The sequence below is a fragment of the Clytia hemisphaerica genome, unplaced genomic scaffold (genome assembly GCF_902728285.1).
Source record: "Clytia hemisphaerica strain Z4C2 unplaced genomic scaffold, Clytia hemisphaerica genome assembly, whole genome shotgun sequence".
Taxonomy (NCBI): Eukaryota; Metazoa; Cnidaria; class Hydrozoa; order Leptothecata; family Clytiidae; genus Clytia; species Clytia hemisphaerica.
In genome coordinates this window covers 230,969-256,360 of record NW_027104502.1, presented here as the reverse complement: position 1 = coordinate 256,360, position 25,392 = coordinate 230,969, and the positions used below count along the sequence as shown (strand labels likewise).

At 36.5% G+C, this 25,392-nt stretch overlaps 1 protein-coding gene across 1 annotated transcript; it reads left to right on the top strand.

The window, feature by feature from the left end:
- Positions 1-550: 550 nt before the first annotated feature.
- Positions 551-16,406, top strand: LOC136821809 (allene oxide synthase-lipoxygenase protein-like; the record flags this gene model as incomplete). Its single annotated transcript, XM_067078027.1, has 15 exons — positions 551-643; positions 1,140-1,336; positions 2,039-2,083; positions 2,854-2,991; positions 3,497-3,603; positions 4,234-4,366; positions 6,443-6,541; positions 7,206-7,308; positions 7,853-7,970; positions 8,394-8,547; positions 10,217-10,313; positions 10,743-10,825; positions 11,921-12,094; positions 13,286-13,446; positions 15,758-16,406. Coding segments are annotated over 15 exons (1,817 nt in total), but the record flags the coding sequence as incomplete, so codon positions are not given.
- Positions 16,407-25,392: the final 8,986 nt, after the last annotated feature.

The window sequence follows — 25,392 nt, the reverse complement described above, 5'->3', positions numbered from 1 at the left end:
GGGAACCATGGCGTTCAGGAACTAATTTTGGCGAATGACAGCGTAAATCAGTTCTATTTTGCCTTATTTTGAGCAATTTTGATGAATTTCAGGGGTTATTTAGGCAAGGAAACAAAAAAATTAAATTTTGGCGGGAACTTATTTTGGCGAAAGAGCAAAATATTTAATTTTGTCGTGAACTAATTTTGGCGAATTTCGTCTAAATTCGCCAAATCCGCCAAAATTAGTTCCCGCCAAAATAAGTTCCTTTAAGGAAGCACACTGTCACACGAAATCACCTTTAGGGTGTATCATCAATCAATGGGCCATTCCATTTTATGTCCATATAGAGGATTTAAATTTCCAGGGGGTGAAAAGCTGATTTTAAGTCGTCCACCCTTACTTTAAGGCCTGAAAAGAATTTTTTCAGAGGTATCTTTGCAAATTTTCCAGGGGGTATCTACGCATCAATAATTCTTTGTGACTTGAAATGGTGTGTCCACCTCTTTGTATGGTTTTTTAATGGAACAGCCCAATCATATTTACTTTTCATCTCTTTTATGATTTTCAGGCAATTTACACGCGATCATTTTGCACCGTGACAAAATTGGACTTTACGATGATTGGTTTGTTGAGCACGTGGCCGTTCATCATGAATTAGAAGGTAAAGTAGATTTCAAAATAGACAATACCCCTTTTCGACCGAAGTCGCGCGGTCAGGAGCGTGCCGCTTTATTATTTAATTTACCACCCTAAACTCGATCCAATCCTTTTTTCTATTGTCCATAGGTGTGAGAAAAAGACTGTGACGGTTTTAGGGTGGTATAACGGACAAAAAATGCCCACTCGGCAATTGACGGCTGCGATCGAACAGGTGTATACAAAAGTGAACAATCTGAATGGCAGACGCCCAATGAGAGCCGAAAGCCATAGACCAATCTCCTACGTTGGTTTGAAGCCTCTTATTTCCTATATAAATTGCGTGGTCTGGTTGGTTTCACACAAACGTTTATCAAAATGTACTTTGCAAGAACTAGATTCAATCCGACATACGAAATGCGGCGCAAATCTTTCATTGGTAGAAATATTGTAACTTTGCATCTATCTTATGCTATTAAACCTCAAATATAATTTCTTCCTTCTTTTTCTTATACTATTAGGAAAAATTCATTTCCCCTTGAACCGATGGATGCCAGCCAACAAACCAATGCATTTTGAAAAGTATGATTCGCAACTTCCACAGATCGTCAAAGCGAACAACCCAGGGCTTTACAAACAACGTGAAGATGAGCTAAAAGTCAAACAAAAAAAATTCAATTATGCCCCCATAGGTGGTATGAAAGGAATGCCTAGAAGTGTAAGATCATACTCTTGTCTCCCGAATATACGGGGGGAGGGGTCTGAATAAGCAGGGGGTAGGAAAATTTTCTAAATTCTAATAAATGGGGGGATGGAATAAGAGGAGGGGAGGTAATTTGAAGACAGAATTTTGATAACTGATATCAATTTCAACAACAAAAAAGAAACTTTAACACAGATGAACACGTAAAATAAGAACAAATACTAGCAAAAAGGTCTAGCTACACTGTAATAAAATATTGAATCATTCGAATTTAATTAGCGGGGGGGGGTCTTTCATAAGAGCGGGAGGATGGATTTTTTTCTCTTAAGAATTAGCGTTAGTTTTGTGAATTAATTTGTTCTTAAAGGGACATTACAGTACTTGCGAAATTTGTAAACAAACTGTATGCAGCGGATACAAAATCAAAACAAATGTCACACGTCAAAGTAAAAAAAATCAAACCAAACCATTGTTTTAATTTGGCTAATTGTTTTCTTTAATGACACGTGGTTCGCGCAATGTTTACATTCTACTACTTTTATGTCCCTTTAAGTTGCTCGAGTTTGAGCCTAGCTTTTTGACAATAAATCTATCATGAATTTAATTTCAACTGTGAGCTTTGGAAATAACAGAATGGCAAATAAAACATTGCTGCTTCTGATTGTAAGAATGTAAAACTTTTGGTGCTTTAAAAGATCGAACATCATTTATTTGTAGGTCACCACACTTCCACCAGAAGAAGTCTTCTCTAAAGATTACACGGTGAGTTGAGGGGGTTTATCTAAAGAATCTGCATTTCTAAAAATAGACAAAAAGAACGACAAAATTTTATAAAAAACGACATATTTCGCCGTCCACACCCCAACCGAAAGTGGACTGTACCCCCATCGTTTAGTCACGGGAAATAACTACATGTGATCTAAAAGAACGACAAAAGCATCCCTACTTACAATGCAGTATCCTTTAGAGGAACAGACGGTTGTTTCCACTTGAACAATCTAAGAGTTCGAGAACCCACTCGATCCCCGGTCACTGCCAACTCAGAGAACGAGACCACGTTCATACGCTACGATTCCGTTTCGCTCCGAAACGAAATGAAGCCATTCTATTGCCCACCTTGCGATAGTTATTTTGCAATGAAGTTGAAGTGAAGAACCTAATACACTCTTCTCGAGATTCATAAATTTATTGTTGTCCTCGTTTTCAAACAGATTTCATTGCTATGAAATTATACATTTAAACCAATTTAAATTCCCAAAAGGCAAACATCAACTCTAAAACAAAAGTACTTGAAATTCAAAATGTCTCATGAGGTGTAAACAACACAATTATCATTGTGAGTATGTAATTTTATAGCAATGAAATCTGCTTGAAAACGAGGACAGCAATAAATTTATGCATCTCGAGAAGAGTGTATTACGAAGGAGAATGGCTTCTAAATCTATCGCTTGAGTAGACGCCTTTTGGGATGGCGATTTCAGCATCTAAAGCTTTCCGATTTGTCAAAGAACTATAATTTTATTGTTTTTCAGAGAGAAGTGGGACTAACAAAATTGGGAAGTCAAGTTTCAGGATTCCTGAACCGTCTGCGATATCCATCAGAATTCAACTCGTTTGCTGATTTCTATCAATTATTCTTTGGTCGCATCAACGTGTTCGACGTTCCCTCGGTAAGCGAAACTACATTGACCCTGTATTCTCTTATACCCCTTCTATACACCAGCTTTGAAAGAATATGGGTGGTATGCAACTTTCAAAAGGAGTATTAAATCATATGCACAATCTTTGTAGGACTTGATCATATGTGATTAGTTCAAAATTAGATAGGATTTTGAAACTTTTTTAAGATGGGCCTTCGAATCAGGCCTGGCAAGCCTTCAGGTTGAAGGCAAAATTTCTAACAAAATTCCGGGGCACTAAGACAGGGGTGTCATAAACTGTGTTGTTTCTGACAGTCAGCTGGAAAGAATTTCTATACAGTTACAGTGACAGGTTGTCCAATTTTAATGACCATTGAACATGTGCAGTCTGATTCGCACACAGACCTCTATAGATAAACTTTTTATAAAATTCGTTTTTATAGAAGAATGGGCAGAAGCCTAACATGTGATAGACACAAAGATTTATCTTAACATCAACTCACACTTTTCAAAATAATAAACTTTTCCGCGACAGGGACATCAAAATTGGAGATCGGATGAGAAGTTTGCTGCTTTGCGCCTGATCGGACCTAACTGCACTAAAATCCGTGGTTGCAAAAAAGATGGTGGAATTCCAGAAAAGTAATTGATTGCTTTATTTGAATTCAAAGTAACTGTAAGCACTGCGAAAGACAGACCTTAAAAAACCTGTGTATAAAGGAGCATAAGAAGCACGGATGTTAACCCAGCTGGCACACAACGTTTTTTCGACGTTTACTTAACGTTCACAACGTCCATATAACGTTAGAAGAACGTTGAAACAACGTTGTGTGCCTGCTGGGATGCTACCAGTAATAGAAAAGCTTCAGTTCACGCCTGCGTTAATCTCACAACATGAGAAAGCACGCAGTTATTAGTAACATCTTTTACTCTAATCCTTTGAACTTCCTTACCCTATTTGAGACTCAGTTCGGTAGTACGCGGCTAATAGTACCGAGTTTATGTTTATGTGTTTTCAGCGCCGGAGACAATAAGGTTATTTGACTACAGAACTACAGGTTATTCCAAAGCGCTTCAGTCACTCTACTGTCCTCAAAAGTTCAAATACATAAACTCGCTAGTACCATTTTCACCTGTCCCATGAGAGTAAAACTTTGCGGGATTTAACTGTTTTATAAGTATTTGATGGGATCTTTGTGCGAGGTCAAATTGTGTGCAAAAATGACAAAAATGTATCGACTTTGTATTACTAATCTTTTCTGTTTAAATTAGGTTCAAGGTTGAGGAGGAGAAAATCAGTTTATTTTTGGAAGGAAAATCATTGGCAGAACAAATCGATGCCGATAAATTATTTTATGTCACTTATCAAGACCTCGAAGAATATGTGATGCCAGCCAACAACGAGGTATATATCGCAAAGTTGTACTCTTGTACAAAGTTACCGCCATCCGCAATGCTGACAGAAAATAGGTATCAGGGGAATGTTTTGGGCTTCCTAGGGTACAAAATACCGCAGAGGCCAAAAATTTCTCATATTAATCAAAATTGTACCGGAGTACCGAAAACTTGACCTTTCGTCAAATACCGGAATTACCGGCGAACACCTTTCTGTTTCGGTTATCCGATGTCTTCACGAGGCCCTTCAAAGCTTGGTATTCACGTATTGAAAAAAGTAGCATTTAACAGTCTCAAGTGAGTTACGGCATGTCCAAAGAAAAAGTGAACCATTTCCACTCACTTTCAAAATGTCAAACATAGCTGGAAAGAAGTGCCTTGTGATATAGATCAACGTGATAGGTTTATGAAAAATTTAAGTTGAGGCTATAAGAAGTTATAGCCCAAAAACTGTATTATGACGTCATAAACATTACATAGCATTACGTCATAAAACTAAAAATTTTAATATCTCGTGAACTAAAACTCATATAAACGTCAAATTTTGACCACAAATAGATATTGATGTAAAAAAACTTCTAAGTTAAAAATATTTTGAAAAAAATTATAACGTCATTTTTTATAGCCCAAAATCGAAAATGGCTTAAAAATGCTGACATCATCATTTTTCAGGAGATTTTGAAAATTTTACTTCTAGAAAATTACGATATAATTGTTCTGTCATAATTTCATATTGATATCATTAATATTTATGAGTTATTTAAATTTTAAGTTTCGTGACGTAATGTTACGTAATTTTATGACGTCATAATACAGGTTTTTAGGCTATAACTTCTTATAGCCTCAACTTAAATTTTTCATACACCTATCACGTTGATCTACATCACAAGGCGCTTCTTTCCAGCTATGTTTGACATTTTGAAAGTGAGTGGAACTGGTTCACTTTTACCTAGGACATTCCGTAACTCACTTCAGTAGTCGCGTGCGTTTAATGTTAGCCACACATATCAAAAGATTTTAATATGTGCGACTAAGGTTCAAAGACATCGCATTGTTAAACAAGATTTTTTTCACTAAGTTCGTGCGTTTAATATCAAACACCTGAGTTTGTTCTCACTATAGTTTGTGTGGTTTTTTGTTGCTTTGTGGTTTTAGTTGTTAGTTTTAAACGCGTGCGACTAGTGCGACAAGTGTTAAACGCGTGCTACTAGTGTTTTCAACAAGCGAGTACCAAGCTTAGGGTCTTCTCAGGTAACTTGATCTCTGTCCTTTTCATCCCTTATAAAAAACATTCTGTACAGCAAAACCATTAACCTTTATACGAACCTTTTCGGGATGCAGTCTCTAATTACGTTGCAAACACCCCTTCTCACAGACCTCCAACACCCCTTTCTCACAGACCTACTAGGACCCCCTTCCCAGTTTAAAAACTGGCCAAACAATTGTTCCCAGTGGAAAATTCTGATCCAATTTTTTCCCCAAGATAAACCAATCCTCACTCAAATATCATACTTTTTTTCCCATCTCACTGGATTTTCTGACTCGAGAACAATTGAATTTAAATTCCGCAGCAATAGCAGATACGAGAATATCAATCCCCTTCGATTTTCAGCCCGTTATTTTTACCCCCAACTGGCTGAAAAAATCTTACCATATTTGAAATAAAGGGGTGTATAGAAAGTCACCGTTAACATAAAACTTTAATAAACAATGAAAATCAATCACAGCATGAAAAACTGGGATTTCCAATATGTGAAAAACCCTGAAAAAAGCATGAAATATGTGTAAATGTGAACTTTCGGCACATTTACCTTTTGAAAATATGAAATTTATTTTTGGGCAAAGATCTGAATGTGATCTTTCCGCAACAAAAATTGACGAAAATATCAAATTTACGCATAAGTAAAGATCATCTTTTCTAAAAACAGGAAAATATGATATTTATTCAAGAAAATGTCAGCAAATATGATTTTTTCTCGACATACAGAATACAGAAATCCCAGTTTTTCATGCAATAAATAGACCTTGAAAATTGAATTACATTATGAAAAAGTATTTCAAACCAATCTAACGGTCTTCGTTATAGCCTATGGTCTGCCCATTTGCACTCTTCTACTCACGATGCGATGGCGTGTTGGTGCCGATTGCCATTCAACTCTTCCAAGAACCAAGCGAAGACAACCCTGTAAGAAAAGATTACTTTGAGATTACTATCTTGTAAGAGAAGCCTTTACTGACGAGGCTGATTTCACCAAGACAGTATCCGTCATCTAGAATGCCAAAGAGAAATCACTGACGTACCAATAGTTCTTTGGATAATATATTTCAAGTGGATCCTGAGATCTTGTGAAGTAGTGATTTCTCAGAGCTCAAAGATTCATTTCATTTAGAAATTCCCCATATTCACTTTTGTCACACAATCAGCCTAACACCGGCCATTGAATTATTTCATTTATATTTTGGTCTGCTGTTGATTTACTTGCTAAGGATGTCCGTACCTGGGAATATTTTCGTTTAGCTCTTGGCCTAAAAAATGATTCAAAAAACGCGTGAAATCTGTAATCCAACCTCTAGAGGCTCCATACCGTTCATCAATACCAAATGATGCTTGATTTCAACATGATGGAGTACTTTAGTTATAATCCCAGCTGGCACACAACGTTGTTTTAACGTTCAAATAACGTTATTTGGACGTTATGAATGTCACACGGACGTTGTTTCGACGTTGTGTGCCGTCTGGGATCATGTCTTGACTGATGCCCTAGACAATAGATCTTATTGAAAGATATTTTCATAAGTGACATAACTAGATCGTATCAGTTACTCCAAAATATGATATCACATTTTAGGTTTTCTATCCACCACCAGTTGACGAAGAAACATTATGGTTGTTGGCGAAATTCTGGTTTGGTGTTGCTGACTCCAATTACCATGAACCTGTCACACATCTTAGTAAGGAACTTGATAGGTTCTACACGTTCTTTTACAAGAACATCCAAATTGTTTTGGAACATCGATGTTCTTTTCGAGTTTTGAAAATAAAAATGTTCTAAAATGTTCTTATTGGGCAAACAGGTCAGTGGTCGCTAATCAGACCTTTTAGAGTGACTGTTAAGGTATACTGTATCCCTAATCTATCTTTAGACTGACATTAACGAGAAAAGATTTACGCTTGGTGCTAATCGAGACTTAATCAAAAGTTAATCTAATTGGCCGTTAATCCACTTTTGAACGACCGGCCCCAAGGGTTTTTACTAAGGGCTTTGGGATTAGAGAATAGCCTTTGGTAGACCTTTTTTCAAAGAGGACGTCCTGTTGTTTGATTATGTAGTCCAGCCATAAAAACAAAGATAAAGCCATGCATAATTACTTTATCATGCATATTGTAATAATTATGCATGTTTTTATCATTGTTTTTCTGCTGGACTACATAATTATTCAACAGGGTGGCCTCTTTGAAAAAGGTCTATTCAATGAGTGTTTGTTTTCTTTTTAGTGGAGACACACATGGTAGCAGGGGACTTCATCACATGTTTCCATCATTCAATTTCTCCATCACATCCAATCTACAAATTGTTACTCCCTCACTTCATCTTCTTACTCCACATCAACACGTAAGAAGATAGTTTACTTTTATTCTATCAAGAATATTTCATGGAAATAAATAAAATAACAAAAGGAAACTCCATCACCTTTAAATATTCGTCATTCAATTTATGTCACTGTAGCTTTTAGTCGATAGCGATATTCTTAATAGCCAACCAACTCGAAGATTTATGAGGGTACTATGAGCTGCTTCCTTGCCCCCCGGTTATCCTTAGGTGAATCGTAGTGGTGGATTTGTTCAGAACTTGGTTTATCTGGATTGCTTGGGCTAGACCAAGAAGAAGGAAGCCCTAGGTTGACCACTTAAAGAAGTGGCGAACCGCTTAGAAGTACTAAAGCTATTCATTTACTGTTTTAGCAGTAAGTGGGCATTTTGTACCTTTCTTTAAGAAGGATTTTCTCAACCTTCTAATATTCAAATTTATTTTCAGGAAAGGATTGCCAGTTTTGACCGGTGCCACTGGGACTTTCAACAAAGTGCTAATGTTGGGGAAAGAAAATTGTGATGCTTTGATGTTGAAAAAATATCAACAATATTCATTGAAAGAAGATGGATGGCTTGATGCCGAGATTGAAAACAGAGGGGTAAAAATTCCACAAATGTGAATCCCATCTTGATTTTTATGAACGGGATGATTCTTTTACAATTTTCTCTCCACAACTGAATGTTTACCATGAGCTAGCTTATTGGCCCCCGTTTTGTTACGCTGCCGCCTTATTGTTGTCATTTCCTACCGATGCACATTTTTTATAAGCAACCAGGCTGCTAAAGCCTCGGACTCTCAAATTTTCCTCATTTTTTTACTATCCCGTAAGTAAAAAAAAGCTCTTTTAAATAAATCTAACCATGGCATTGATCTTGGTGTGAGCAAATTTATCAGAAAATGAGCTAGAATACTAAGCAATCCTAGGTTTGACCCAAGATTGCAGTTGCTGATGAACAAATGTGTAGCGTTGATAGATAAAGTAGTGTTCAAATAAACTTTATAAAAAAGAATATCTCCTCAAAAGCTTTCTTAGATTCTCGGCTGTTTTGTATGTAACGAAGTTTGTTACGGTAGTCAGCAACGACAGAAGGATCACCTTTTGTTGTCTACCTAAAGGTGAATCTTACGCAGACTTCTGCTCAACGATACAGCAAGGATTTATCATATACTGGATATACAAATAACGGATTTCTCGTGTACTAGCTATGTCCGCAGTAATGATATTATTGTTCACTCTCCTTCCCTCGTTAAATGATTATTCGAAGCATTTTCATTGCATTTCTTATCGAAAATCACTCATCCAATTCCCAAAAGAGACTTAAAACTTTCCTGTGAGAGTCAGATTCTTCCACTTAATTGCTAATTATAAATCGTTATGACGTTTCAAGCTGTGAGAAAGATGCAAAAGACGTGTTGTGTATAAGAAATTTAATGCTGACACCGGAAATTTTCAAACTTCAACCTCGAAAAAACCACCTTGCCACCACGTGCCTCCAAAGGATTTTAATACCACAGTGGAGCCAAGACACTCAAGTCTTATGTATGTTAATTTCAGCTTCTGGGGACAGTCTTGGAAATATATTTCCAATTGAAAATTTCGTGTCACTATAAGCATTTTGTCTGAATTTCTTGTCTAATAATGTTTTTCTCACATTAGATTTCACAAATGTATCCAGCTTGGAATACTAGCCTTACTTTCAATTTTTTTTTCTGAAAATGTACAAAAAGAAAGAGCTAGAGAACTTTTAAAAAATAAGACATCTTCGAGCCGCCATGACAGTTGTCCTTTGCGGACAAAGCTAGAATATCAATTGTTTTCTGAAACAATGAAAATACAATGATCGCTCTCCATCGTTTTATGAGTCGTTTATCCAGTATATAATAAATCTTTGGATACAGGAAACTTATCTTTAAAGGTCTGTGAATCAAAGTCTCGTACTCAGAACTCTAAAGGTATAATAACTATAAGGAAAGTTTTTCATAAGATGAGTTAGACGATGCTATCGTCCGTTAAGAGGTTAGTAAACGCGGGAAAGAGTTAGGGCGTCAAGGTGGTTTACGGGAAAAAAGTGGCGGTAAAGTAACACTGTAAACATCTCCGCCACTGCTTACTCCACCCGAATTTACTCACGCCCCTCCTAAACTATTCCCTTTTTTAGTGATCTTGTGTAGTAGACGATAGGATCGTCTAAAGATAAGTATGCTGCTCTTTTTCTTCGCTAGGCCAAAAAAATTTCATAGACATTTTCTAATTTTATTTTTCAAAGGTTGGAAACTTAGCCAATTACCATTATTACGAAGATGGGAAATTAATTTTCGATGCCATCCATGAATATATGAAAGACTGTATCAACACCATCTACGGTGAGTTTCAAGATCCCAACAAATGATACTGCGAGTATCACAGCTCCAATAAATATCGGTATATTTTCTCTGAAAAATTGACCTCTGGTACCCAGGATAAGCAAAAAGGCAAGATGTCAAAAGCATAACGTTCTGTCACAACTTTGGAAAGAGTGATCACCGATTTACTAAAGTGCTTCGAGCTTCTTCCTTCTTCCGTTCAGTTTATAGATAATGAAATGAGAATCTAGATATTAAGTTTCAAATTATTAACTTGATTAATTTTGGCGTGGACTTTTTTAGCCAATTGAGAATGAATAGTTTTCGTCTGAGGGTGAATCAGGTTCTTTTTCTCTTTATTCCTTACATATTTCTTGAAGGTTTTGATGAGTCTAAAGTTTGCGAAATTTGACCGATTTAAAGTAAATTTAGCTAATCAATTTATTTCAGATGGTGAAGATGACAATTTAGCGCAAGATTTCGAGATGCAAAATTTCGCGAAAATGCTGAGTGACCCTGAAGAAGGAATGAAGGTCTGGTGACAAACCTTTTTTCTGGGGACTGGGTTCGAGTTCACTCAAATCTGTCTCTATTGTAGTGGGCCAAAAATGACCAAAAATGACCTACTCAACAATGCTTGACTTATTTAAAGATATGAAGTTATCTAACAGATATAAAGAATCTGAAGACAGATTTGAAATCAGCCAGGTTCAAATATTCTAAAAAAAATGTCATAATTTAAATACCAGTGACAAAATCTTCATTTTACCTTTTTTTAAATTTGTTATTTTTCAAGTTTTTGAGAAATATTCTGTGAGAGTATCTCCTCTTAAATATTTCAACAGCGTTGTTTAGCCTTTTGCTGAGAATTTATTCAAAAGTTAACTTGTTCTCATACTTTTGAGACAGGCTTTAAGGCTGAACGATGTCACAACCACGCATCGACGATTACGTCAGCGTGAAAACATTTTGCAGATGAGATGGAGTTTTTATAAGATACTTTAATAATTGGTCATTTGAAGTAATACAAATGACCCGTTCTTTAGAAAAAGTAACAAAATTGTTTTATCACTTATCACTTATCTCTTATCACTTGTTAACGACCAGCCAATTCAAATAAGAACTTGTAAAAACTTCATCCCGTCCCACATTTTGGCGTAATTCGAAACTGAATGCAAACTTCAAACTCGATTCTTTCATGAAGATTTTGACGCAAGGGCTGAAATCGTATTTAGGCATAGGGTGATTTTCGCGTTTTAAGATGACCATTATTTCTGCCCTTTTCAATTGCTCGTCCTTGATCTAGCTTCCGGGAAAAGAATTTACAGTAAAACTTTTGTCTATAGATATATGATTACATCCCTGTCTCACAACCTTCTTTCCTCAGTGGGGGTAAAAATTCCTATTGGAGTACAATTTTCAAACATGGAATTACGGTGGGAATAAAATCAAATTCAAATTCCCAGTGGAGTTGAAATTCAAGGGTACTTTCCCACCGGGGACAAAGTTTTTGCTTCATTTTCCAGCGGGTCTGTGACACAGGGGTTTATGATTTCATGGAAATTTGAGATTTCAGAACGATTCAAGCTTCAAGAACTAAACTGTCAATCCATGTTTTTTTTCAACAGGGAGTGTGGGGTGACGGTAAATTTGAGAAACTTGACGACTTAATCAAGACTGTAACGTCGATTGTTTACATTTTGTCGTGTGCTCATTCCGCAGCCAACTTCAATCAATACGATGAGTATGGCTTTCAGCCGAACTTCCCTTTCAAACTGAATGGCTCACCACCCAAAAATAAGGTAACGAGTCAGCTAAATACAGTAAACAGCTATTTCATGGCTGTTCATTATTCATGATATTCATGACGTAATGTTTTCTATGGAAAGATCCCAGTTTTTGCCAGTGTCGCAAATTTTATACAGCTTTTGTCGAGTTAAAATTTGCCACTGCTGGCTAAAAACGGGGTATTTCCGTAGAAAACATTACGTCATGAATATCATGAATATATTTTGATTTAACTCAAAATGGAGTGATAATTTACTTAATGTTAGGGAATCTAACTAATATTTTATGAAAGCAGATATGCAATATACGAATTATTATAAAATAATTTGCCATTATTCCAAACGCAAGGACTGGATTTTCAGGTTCTCTTTCTTTAACTTATCATATGAGCGTTTGAATTAAAAAATGGACTACAACCCTCTTCAGGTTCGGAATCTTCAATATCGAAAATATTACCGATAGGTGCTTTCCTGTAGGTTGACGAATAAGGAATGTATCCTGTAGGTTCGATGGACTTAAATGTGATTTCATCCTGTTCTGTCCTTTGTCTAAGTGTCTCTCTCATGGTTCTAGGAAAATTGCCCCCGAGAAAATTGCCCCCCTGAAAATTGCCCCCCTGAAAATTGCCCCCCAGGAAAATTGCCCCCCGGAAAATTGCCCCCCATTAAATTTGACCAACGTTGAGATTCTACATTATCTAAAAAGGTTTATACATATCTATATTGGCTTTATGCCTTTGACGACGATTAACTTAGCACATTCAAACCTTATTGCACCTAACTGTTGCCTTTAGAAGTGCGAGTATCAATGTTCAAGATTTTTATAGGCATAACGCGCATAAGGATGACAAAATAGCCGGACTGATATGACAATAAAATCTAAAGTTTACTTTCATATGACAATAAAAACTAAAGGTTAATTTGTCATGAATGATGCAAAAAAGATTATCTGAGCCCTAGAAATGCCGTATTTTCAAAGATTAATTAGTATTTTGGTTCGATCACAGCATAAGTTTTCTATGGGATTTTATATGGTGCTGAATCTCAATATTGGTCAAATTTAATGGGGGGCAATTTTTCGGGGGGGCAATTTTCCTGGGGGGGCAATTTTCCAGGGGGCAATTTTCAGGGGGGCAAATTTCCGGGGGGCAATTTTCTCGGGGGCAATTTTCCTGACACCCTCACTCATGGTCAATAATTTTTCAGGATTCGATCAGTGAATTAGAATTGGTGAAATTATTTGACGTTGACATTACAATCGAAACATTGAAACTTGGACGTGTGTTGAGTACCCAAGGCACAAACAAGATCGGCAATTATGAAGTGCAGTACGAATATAAACCTGCCATTCATGCACATTATCAAAAGTAAGTTTTCATTTTACCCCCATGTCAATTCTCCGTTAAACCGACATAACAGTACTTACGAAATTTGTAAACAAACTGTACAGTATGTGGCCCCCAAAACGACGATCAAATTTGAAACTTCTCTCAAATCTAGAGGAAAAGAGATTTTACAAAAATTTTTGCTGCATGAAAACCTTTAACATCTCTACTTTATTTCCTGGAAGTTCTTTTTCAAAATTTTTAATTTCAACAATATTTTTCAATCGCTTAAAGATAGGTAGCTTTTTTCTAATGGCCCCCAAAACGGAGGTTTGAAATTTTAGCGATTTCTCGAGATATCTTTAAGATATGAATACAAAATTTTGACCACAGTTTTGAAATATGATTTAGAGGGTTTTGGGCATAAATTTATTTGATAAAATTTTTACAGTATACCCCTGGTTGTCAAAATGCAGGTTTGGGGCCCCCAAAACGGAGGTGTAGCTAAAATCAAATTATTAAGCCCGGTGGTAAAAGGGGGGAAAACTATGAACATATTTGTGTTTTCCCTTAAATTTACGACCCGATGGATGTAAAATTTATGATTTTTATGAAATATTTCAAGATTTTCAATATTGCAAAGTCCAAACTGAAAATTTAGAAATTTTCAAAATGACAATTTTGATTTAACAACGTCTTAATCAAGTTTTTGAAAACAAATCTCTATTGAAAATAGTTTCATTCATGTATGGAATAAGCTGTGAAAATTTTAGAAAAAAAGCTTAACTGAAACTGAAAATATTAAGCTTTAAAGATATTTTTCTCCTATATTTTGCAAAAAAATGACAGAATTTGCCGTTTTTACTGATTCAGCAAAAAATTTTATATATAATGTTGATTTTTTGTTATGAATTATTAACTCAAGGTGATAGGAATAGAAATCCAAGATTTTTTGCTTTTTCTCATATTTAGAATTTTCGGTTTTGTCAATGCTGATTCTAGGGCTCCAAAATACTGGTTGACCTTCAAGATGCTATATCTTTTACCCAGCCTCTAAAGTCACAGATGTATTTGTATTTTCTGAACGGCATTAGGTGTAGAAAGTTTCCTATACCCCGTTTTCATAACTTATTTTCAATATCCAAGGAGCTAGAGTGAGTTATATGCAATTTTTATCCAATTTTGGTGTTAAAATATTTCCTTTAGACGCAAATATGTTATTTTGAATCCGTCTCAAACCAGCAAAAACATGCTTATTTTTAAGTATAACCATTATTCTTTCAAAATAAACAAAAATCGTTTGATTCTGATAAATCTACAAGTCAGAATCTTCATTTTAATGAAAACCTCCGTTTTGGGGGCCGTCTCCGTTTTGGGGGCCATATACTGTATGCAACAGATACATAATGTCACATGTCAAAATAAAAAATCAAACCAAATATGGGTAATTTTGATTGTTCAATTGTTTTACAAGTTTGTTTGGACACGTGATTTTAATTGTTCTCTTTAATGGACACGTGGTTCGCACAATGTTTACATTTTACACGTTTTTTTTTAATAAGGAACACGTTTATAAGGAACTTGAGGCTGGAAATGGTCTGAGAAATAAGGAATTGTTAAGGAACTGCTCAAGCTGAGAATAAAAAATGAAGTTAAGAAACAGCGAGAGTTCAATTTGAACTTGCACACATTAACAATAACCTAAATAAAAAGACGAAAAATATTGCTGAAACACCTTTCAATATGTCAAAAAGACACAAAATGCTGATAAAGAAGCTACACACTTAGCAAATCCTAACTTAGCAGTTAAGTAACTAAGGAACTCGATAAGGAACCTTGAAGCTGAAACTCTCTGGCAAAATAAGGATCTCCAGGCTCGGAGCCAAGTTAAGGTTCCTTATAAAAAAAAAACGTGTACTACTTTTATGTCCCTTCAAACCCTATCTTCTTCCCAGAGCCAATTGCACCATTTTTTGATTTCATTGATATACGTGGTACAATCGTGAGTGCTATAGACCTTTTTATAAACTACGTCACAAACATCACTTGCCTCGTTTTGAAATTATTGCCATGGTGATTAAATTCCAGCGGATTTTAATAAAACTACTTCCTATTCATAAAAGAATCATTTAATGTCTCAAGGGACATAATCACCATGGTAATGGTTTGAATACGAGGCAAGTGATGTTCGTGACGTAATTTATGAAAAGGTCTTTTAAGAATCATAAAAATCGAACAAAGGGACTAAAAATGCAGAGTATCTTTTCCAAAATTTTGGTCAAATTTTCAAGTGGGGACTCACGGGGTCTGTGACACAAGGTTGTTTAAAAAAACATTAAATTTTATTTTGTAGGTTTTACGAACGTTTGCAGGTAATTGCCAAAGAAAATGATGAGAAGAACGCAAAAAGGAGATTCGCCTATCCGTGGTTGTCACCTAAAGTCGTTCCCAACTCTATCAGTATTTAAGGTGCAATAATCATAATTGGAGATTTGAATATGCAATTATACGTCATGATATATTCTAAAACCCGTCTGGTATATATTGTTATGTTATGTGAATATTGTACTTTAATGGGATAAACTTTCGTGGGGACTTAATTTCAGGGTTGGCACTATTGGGTTGCAATATTTTCACCATTTTGTGACTTTTACTGTCAAATCATGCATGTAGGTTGTTGAAATATACATTATTTATGCCTCTTTGATGCAAGTAACCATTCAAAAAGTATTTATTTGACATATTTTGAGTTTTGTTTAGAAATATTTCGCGGATGAGGCCCTTCCAAATCTCCTTTGGGACTTAATTTGGCGGATTTTTTTGGATGACACCCCAATCCACCAAATCCGCAAAAGTTTATCCCATTAACGTACGAACGTGAGAAAGATGTTATAATGACGTTATGTTGGAATTGGGAAACAATTATTAATACACCGTTTTATTTAAATATTTTAACTGCTTTTTTGTTAATTATTTTACTTTAATTGTTTAATTTCTTCCTTTACATACATTATTATTTTAAGATTCAAGCATGGATCTTGCTACAAAAGAACTAAACGCAGTCGACTGATGATTTAAGGCAAGTCCTGGACATCTCATATGATGCAAAGCCATCACTCGTTTCCCATTGAATTGCCCAAAGTCACCAGAACACACACACACTTTTCCAAATAACAATTTGATGTATTTAAACCCATTGGAACACCCCTGAGTCAGTGGCCCGGTCAGATCCACCCCGGTTAGTAGCCCGGTGAAAAAAATGCTCAAAAACAGCCCAAAATTAAGCCCCGGTAGAAAATAAGTCAACCCGGGCAAAAAGGCTAAAGGTTTTGGAAACCCGGGCTGTGGCATGAAAGTTTCTGTTTACCCCGCTGGAAATACTGAAAATTTTGATTCCCCCGGTTGAAATCAAGGAAAGCTTGGGTTACCCCGCTGTTGAAATTAAAAAGTAGAAATCTTAAAAAATAGAAAATGTATGAAATAGAAAAGTAAAACTTGAGCTAAAACTTACTGTGTTCCATCCAGTTTGAAAAAATTGTAAACAAACTATGTAACTGAGCTACCATCTTGCGTGTATTTACCTAAGTTCAACCGCCCTCGATACTTAGAGTTTATGGCGGCCATTTTTTGGAACATTTTGATTGCGTGCAGTTCGCGCGGCAATGGAATATTCTTACAGGCAAGCTCAAATAAAAAAGAATAACAAAACTCAAAACTCTCTCAACAAAAATATTCTTACAAAGGAAAAGTGTATTATGTTCCCGAGCATATTACACATTGGATTCTCAAAAAAAGGTTTTTGCTCTCTCTCTTCAATGTTTACTTTAAACATCATGAATAATTTAGTAGTACCTTCCATTATTCTAGAAAAAGCGCGGGAAATTTTCATTCTATTTTTTCTGTCTGTTTTTCTGTCTTTTTGTCCCTGCAACGAGCGTAGCGAGTGAGGAGGCCTTCATAGCTTCACGCAAGGATATTGGACAGGAATCTCGAATCTTTGCGCGCGCGTTTGTTCGTATTTCTGTTCCGGCCAATTAAGTGTTCCGCAAAAATATGGCGGTAAATTATACAGCGGTAAATGTTATACACATTTTCATATTACGCTATATGCTATTACCATTATTATATATTGCATTTCATTAGTTTTGATTTAGGATTGAAAAGCTGAAGCGAGTGTTATAAATGCAAATTATAGAAAAAGTATATAACATCACCATAACAAGGATTACAATATTACTTTTGCAAATCAAAACAAACAAAATGGCAGACTGGTTATGATGATGAGCTGATTCGATTCATTGAATGGAAAAAGTGTTTTGTATGTCTAATTTTGTTTCTTGTCTTTAAAACTGAATAAATACTGTAATTTAGTCAGAAGTTCATTTCAGCAATGATTTCAATTCTTTTTCGGGAATCTTTAAAGAAATTTGCTCAAGTTTTCAAATGTACATTTTGTTGATATTTTTGTTCAAACTTATCAAACTGTAATTTATATTGTCTGTTATTTTATTAATAACTACCTTTATTGTTTATAGAGCTTCTTACGCTTTAAAGACCATTATATGGTCGTAACTCGGGAATATCTTTCTTAACTCGGTAAAACAAGATACCGGCAAAGTACAAAAAAGTAGAATGTAGCATATGAATCCAAAATTGAATGTGAATCGATGTAAACAAACTTTTTTTTTGGTCTTCAAAATAGATTTACCTCACTTAGAGTGTTTTCACTGTTTGTTCAGTGTGGTAAATCTATTTGGAAAACCTGAAAAAAGTTTGTATAGGCGCATACATTCAACTTTTTCAGTTGTGATAGCCTACGTAATAACTTGCGCTCCAGTAGTTTGGTGAAATAGCTCCAATTCTGGCTTTCCAAGTTAGGAGGGACCTTCCCGAAGGCATTTAACGGTGGTTAGACTAGGCACACAGACAGTCATACAGAAACACCATAAAGTGAAAGTATATAGCTATAAACTCAAAAAGTCTAGCTTCCTGAAGGCACATCTCTTCATTGTCTGCGCTGCGATCATCTTAATAGATTCAATCAGCTTTTAGTTTGGAGAAAAGATTGCATCATGAAAAAGTACTATGCACTTTAAAAAAAATTAGGCGCATTTCAACTTTTCTCGACTGTACGTCTGAATGGACCACAATGGCATATCTTTATTTTTCTTTTGACCAACAACATAAAAGATTTTGCTTGAGAAGTACAATCAAAGCGTAGGCAAGTGGAGTCCGGGCCTTAGCTAGGATTGGTTTCTATTTCGCCCTATTTAAGATGGCGCAGAACTTTTTGATAAATTTTATCCGCAGTATCCTCTTGACTATTGTTTATTAGGCAAAGTAGCAATAGAGAATCAATCAATCAATCAATCAGTAATTAAATCAATCAATAATCAAATCAATTAATTATTCCTGATTATTTTTTATGTTTCAATCTTTAAAGCATTAAAAGCTTTATCTCGTCAACCTGTTCCGACAAGCTCGTTTCTTGAACCCATCTTACATTTAAAATCTATTCCATGTAAATTGGAAGTTTGTTTTGCTACCATGTACAAACCACTCTCAAGGAAGATACTCTCGGGTATCTAATAAACGTACATGTACGTTTATTAATTTTAACAAAAATTTTCCTCAATTTCAAGTGCCTACTTTTGTTTCTAATGATAAATATCCATCTTTGACTTTTGAGGTTTGTTCTACTCGTCAAAAGAAAGCAAATTACCCAATATTTACCCCCTAACCTCATTAAAAAGATCCTTCAATTAGGTTTGCATGCCTCCATTTTCGACCCTGTACGTTCATTCGCTACTGTACGTTTATTAGGTACTCGAGTAGTCTAATTACTCTGATATGGTTTCCACATGATAGCAAAAATGAATGCCAATTTAAGTGGAATACACTTTAGCTTGCAAAACATAAGAGTCATTTCTTTTTAATTAGATTTTTTCATGTCTTCGTCGAAACCTTAATTATAACTAGGCCATCGTTTTTATTTATTTAGATGGAGTGTTATTGTTATTATTTTCAGGAAAAAAGAAAATCTTTTATTTCTTCGTTTAACCAAACGTGTAGTTACTTACTATTTTTTTGTCCCATGCATTATTAATCCATGCATTTCTTATAATCTTGCAATTGACATTGTTATGATTATACAATTTATTATAGAATTCTTTAAATATTATATTGCTGCGGTGGCATGTTAGTGTAAGCTATGTACTAGTATTAGAACTTTTTGATTGAGTTATTCTTTTTTTTTTACTACCTCGTATTTTCGGGAGAAGACAAACCGTGTACCCCTGATATGGACCCCCAATATGGACCACCAATATGGACCCCCTTTAAATGGCGAGAAAAGCATTGTGGGTATTTCCGAACATTAAATAGGTAGTTATTTGTGCTATATTAGTCGTCCTCCCGGGGGGGGGGGGGCACTGGGTTTGCGGACTGACGGTATGTGCGGGCCAAAAATTGGCTTTTAAAATTGCACCCTTACAATGCAGCAAAAATCAGTGAAAATCATACCCTTAGAGTGCATTTTCCCCCAAATTTTCGATCCCTTTTGTGCAAAAATTGGTCAAAATTCTAGCATTTTTGGTCAAAATATCTAGATTTTTCAAGAATTTTCTGAAATTTCTACCCTTACAGTGCATCTCTGGTTTTTCCGACCCTTACAGTGCATTTTAAACATATTGGAAAAGGTACCCTTAGGACCCGCACATACCCGTCGGTCCTTTTGCCCAGCTGCCCCCTCCCCCGGGGTCGTCCTATATAATATAAACATATTACAACAGTTATAGAGTTACATACAAGATACATTCTGTTATTTAGACATAAATTCAGTTCGTTCAGAGTGATTTGTTCTATTGTTGAAATGTTGACACAATGTTGATATTTGAGAAAAATATTGATATTAAGACAAAAACATTCAAAATATTTATTATACCGAAAGTGATGTAGATAGTGTGAATGGATATATAAAAGAATAAAAAGACACCAATCAGAAGCTTGTGACTTCTGTTTTAGATTGATAGCACATGAGGCCCGAGTTACATTGAAGAGTTACATTTAGGAGTGTTCGAGTTGCTAGTATAACTTCCTCTAGAAAATAAAAGTTTATTATCATAGGAGGGACTTTTTATGTAGGTATCATCCGCAAAATCTTTTTTCAGAGGCAAACGATATGCGTAATATTATGAAAGTTCGAGTTACTTGAGTTGTAACTCGGCTCTTCATATCTCAATCTATGGTTTGTTAAGCCAAAAAACATTGTTCTTGAGTATATCCATATTCATTTGGACTGAGCAGAGCAGCTCAAGTAAAAAATCAAACTCAGCAGAATGTTAAGTTCGAATAACTCGGAATAAATCTTAAAAAGACTTATCGTACTCAATGTGATATTGGAAGTGCAAATAGACATAAATTATTTCAAACTAGAGTTGTTCAGAGCTGTTTTTGGTATTTCTTGCCGTTTTTGAGGGGGTCCATAAGGGGTCCATATTGGTGGTCCATATTGGGGTTCCATATCGGGGGTCCACGGTTTGTCTTCTCCCCGTATTTTCTTTTAATAAAACATTGGTAACTTCAGATGGTTAAAAGCGATGCCGGTGTAGTAACCCGAAAGCTACTGAAAACGTTTGGTGGATGGTACTGGACAGAAGAAATTGAGAACACAAGTCATTTACAAGATGACATAAACTAAATATATTTTCTGCTCTAACAATGGTACAGCATGTATGGTATTCAACCAGAACTCTGTGAAATCCACATGCTCTTATTGAGCCTGGTCAGAAAGGTCAAACTCGTTACCAGGCCCCAAAGAGCATGGGCAGCAAAGACAAAACACAGAACACTCAACAAAGGGGCATGGTGACTCTGACTCATAGACACTGATCTGTTCTGCAAAATACTCGTGAGTCACCATGAAGGGATGTCAAATGTAAACAAACTTTTAATATATAAAATGGTAGCCTAGCTATATAATATTTATACAAGAGTAGAACTATGATACAAGAAGATATATATACAAAAATAAAGCTATCGATTTAGTGATTCCCACATTCACCCCCACTTTGAAAGTCATGTCCCAATGACAAAACTATTTGATTTTCAATGCAACCAATCATTTGTAGTGAGCAATAACATAATCAATATTCATCAGTTCATAAATAGTCTTGACTACTTAATTTTCAACCAAGATCAATGTTTGTTACGTATTATACCACGTTACTAGTGACAACTCAACTGGTCACTTCAATATTTCCAACATCCCAAAATGTCTGAGTAACGTTTTACCAAATTACAAACCACGTTACTAGTGACAGTTAAACTAGTCACTTCAATATTTCCAACATCCCAAAATGTCTGAGTAACGTTTTACCAAATTAAAAACCACGTTACTAGTGACAAATCAACTAGTCACTTCAATATTTCCAACATCCCAAAATAAGTAATGTTCAATTAGTGTCCTCTGCAATAGCACAACTTAATCACTACATACCAAGCCAGTCTGGTTCTGGGCGTACTCATTACGACGTACCTCAAAACCGAGCACCGTTGCGTATTAGTATTCGGCTTGTCCATTGTACAGCAACACGTTTGAACCAACATCCCAACCGAGTGATCCACCAACATCCCAACCGAGTGATCCACCAACATCCCAACCGAGTGATCCACCAACATCCAATCCAATTGATCCATCCATCATTGCAGTGCAATCGGTGATAGCAGTCGACCTATCACAAGGGGCATGGTGTTCTCTTTGATAAGGTGGGCACACATGAGGCGGTGGGCATTCACAGTGAGGAGACGACGTGGTGTTGAAGTGACATCCATATCGACGACCATCAGTTGTTGGGCAAGGGGTTTGTTGACCAATTTGAAACGAAAAAGAGTTTGAATTTAATTAGAATACATTTGAACCACAACATGTAACACAAACTCCTGAAGCAAAATCATGAAATCATTTATTAGGGGGGATGGCCTGGGCATAAACATAGGAGGGTACACCACGTTTGTCATAGGTGAGAAACTTCTTTGGTTTTCTAATGCGTTTTGGACGACCAAATTGATAAAGTTGAAGACATTCATCGTATGCGAGTTGGTTGCTTGATGTGGAATCCTCAACTTCGTCCTCGGAGCTGTCTGAGACTTCATCTTCAGTATTATTCAATGAGTGATCTGACGTGATAGGGGAGACACCATGATGACCCGATTCTTCTAGAAGCACATCCTCATCGTCATCATCAACATCAAACTGTTCTTGCAAACCATCGTTCTCAGGGTGAAAGTACCCGCTCGAGTCCTCACTGTGAGCCCTCTCACTCAAATCTCCAACGGAATGAGAAGGTACCTTCGAATCTTCTAAAGTACAAGCAGGCCTGCTCGAATCATCCATCAGCCCACCGTTATTTGTACGGAAGTACCTGCTCGAGTCTAGTTCTCGGTGAGCCTCCGGGCTCGAATCACCAACGGGATGAGGAGGTACCGCCGAATCGTCTAAGGTACAAACAGGCCTGCTCGAATCATCACTCAGCCCACCGTTGGTTGTGTGGCAGTACCCGCTCGAGTCTAGTACTGGGTGAGCCTCCGGGCTCGAACCACCAACGGGACGAGAAGGTACCGCCGAATCGTCGAAGGTACAAACAGGCCTGCTCGAATCATCAACTGTAGGTCCATTCTGTACCAGATGTACGAGTGGTGTCTCAAAAAAATCAATATCTGCGCTAGACAACTTGCTCATCTCCCTCACAGATTCTTGAGCTGTCATAGTGGGTACAACGACAACAGGGGTCAAAGTAGGTAATGTTTTCCTTGCCTCTCCCCCCCTCAAAAAATTGAAGAAAATTTCTATATTTTCCACCTGTTCGAATTCGTCTTCCTCTTCCTTTTCCTCTTCCTCGGTTACAGCTGATGGCCTCACATTTGTCTTCACTTGGGGAGGGACAGTTTCTCTTTGATTTGACAACGTTTTCTTGATTTTCTTTATGTGATTTCGATGTAGTTTCTTGATTTTCGTTCCCTCTAGTTGTTTTAACATATACACAGGAAGGTTTTCTGTCTTGCTTACCACCACATACGTCTCATCTTCATAAAATGATCTCAATTTGCCTGTTCCACCTCTCTCTGACAGGTTTCTGATAAGTACATGATCTCCTTCTTCCAATTCTTCACCAAATGAAGTTTTGTCGTATTGATGTTTTGCTTTTCCTTTTTCAGCCTCATGATGTTTTTGAGCGTCTTTGATGGCATTACCAAATGTCTCTTTCCATTGTCGAACAAATTCTGATTGAGGTCCTTTGTTTTCAACTTTATTGTCAAGGACAATATCCACTGGAATTTTTGGATCCCGTCCAAACATAAGGAAATGCGGGCTGTAACCAGTTGATCGATTTACTGTGCAATTGTATGCGTAGCACAATTTGCGGACATAATTTTTCCAATCCTTCTTTTGAGCAGGTTCTAAGGCTTTCAACAGGTTGATGATTGTTCGGTTAAACCTTTCTGTTTGGCCATTCCCCATTGGATGGTATGGTGTAGTATTCGACTTCTTTATGCCTGAGAGATGATGAAGTTGGTCCCACATCTTGTTGTTAAACTCCTTTCCTTGATCATGGTGGATTCTATCTGGGAATCCATAATTGATGACAAATTCATTGAATATTCTTTCCGCAGCAGATTTTCCTGTCTTGTTCTTAGTTGCGAATGTTTGACTGAAGCGGGAGAAGTGATCAGTTACTACCAACAGATATTCAAAATTACCTTTGCATTTATCCAACTTGAGATAATCAATCCCAATGATTTCAAATGGTTTGGATGACCTTATTGGGATCAAGGGTGCTATCTGTTTACGGTTCGGAGATTTGTTCTTGATACATTTACACAGCTGTGTGACATATTCAGTGATATCAGCTTTCATACCTGGCCAATAGATCCTTGTTTTCGCTAAGTCGTAACATTTTGTTGCACCAAGGTGACCTGATCCTTCATGTATTGTTTTCATCAATTCTGTTCGCAAAACTTTTGGTACAACCACCACCAGTCCATTATTTGTTGACCGTTTCAGTAGATCATTATCCAATACCAAGCTTTCCCACATAGTCACCAATTCCCGGTTTTCCTTTTTCCACATTCTGCTCTCCTTTAACGATGGTTTGACCTTTGAAGCGAGACTTGGGATGATTTGATCGAAATGTTTGGCTGTTTCCACTGCTATCTTTGACTGTAACTTGGCTTCAATGGCAAAAACCGTTGTTGACTCATCCTTTTGGTCACTCAGACTTGTTTCTTCGGTATACTCTTCCAGTCGTGAAAGGAAATCGCAATCGACATGATCTTTGCCAGGTCTGTACTTCACAAGAAAATTGTATTGAGATAAATCAGCCATCCAGCGTAGCCCAGTTGCATTCAGTTTGGCTGTTGTTTGCACATATGACAGTGGGTTGTTATCGCTATATACAACAAACCATTTCGCATAATAGAGGTAGTGTTTGAATCGATCACAGACAGACCATTTCAATGATAAGAATTCTAATTTCCCAGAATGGATGTGGTAGTTGGTTTCAGCTGGAGACAAAGTGCGCGAACCATAGCAAATGACTTTGAGTTTCCCATCATTATTTTCTTGGTATAACACTGCTCCAAGCCCTTTCTCACACGCATCACAGTGTAGCACAAAATCTTTATCAAAGTCAGGGAAAGCCATAACTGCAGGTGATTTTAGATGCTCAAGCATTTCTTCTAGGATTTCTTGATGTTGCTGGTTCCATTTGATTGGTGTCTTTGAAGATTTGGTTTGTTTCTTATCAGGTGTCTCAGTTACCAGCAAATCATACAGTGGCTTCACACGTCTGGAAAAGTTCTTGATAGATGACCGGTAGCAATTGATGAATCCCAGGAGACTGCGTAGTCCTCCGATGTTTGTTGGCGGACATTTCAGTTTATTGATTACCTCACTGGATGCTGGATCCATTTTGTGACCATCAGCATTGA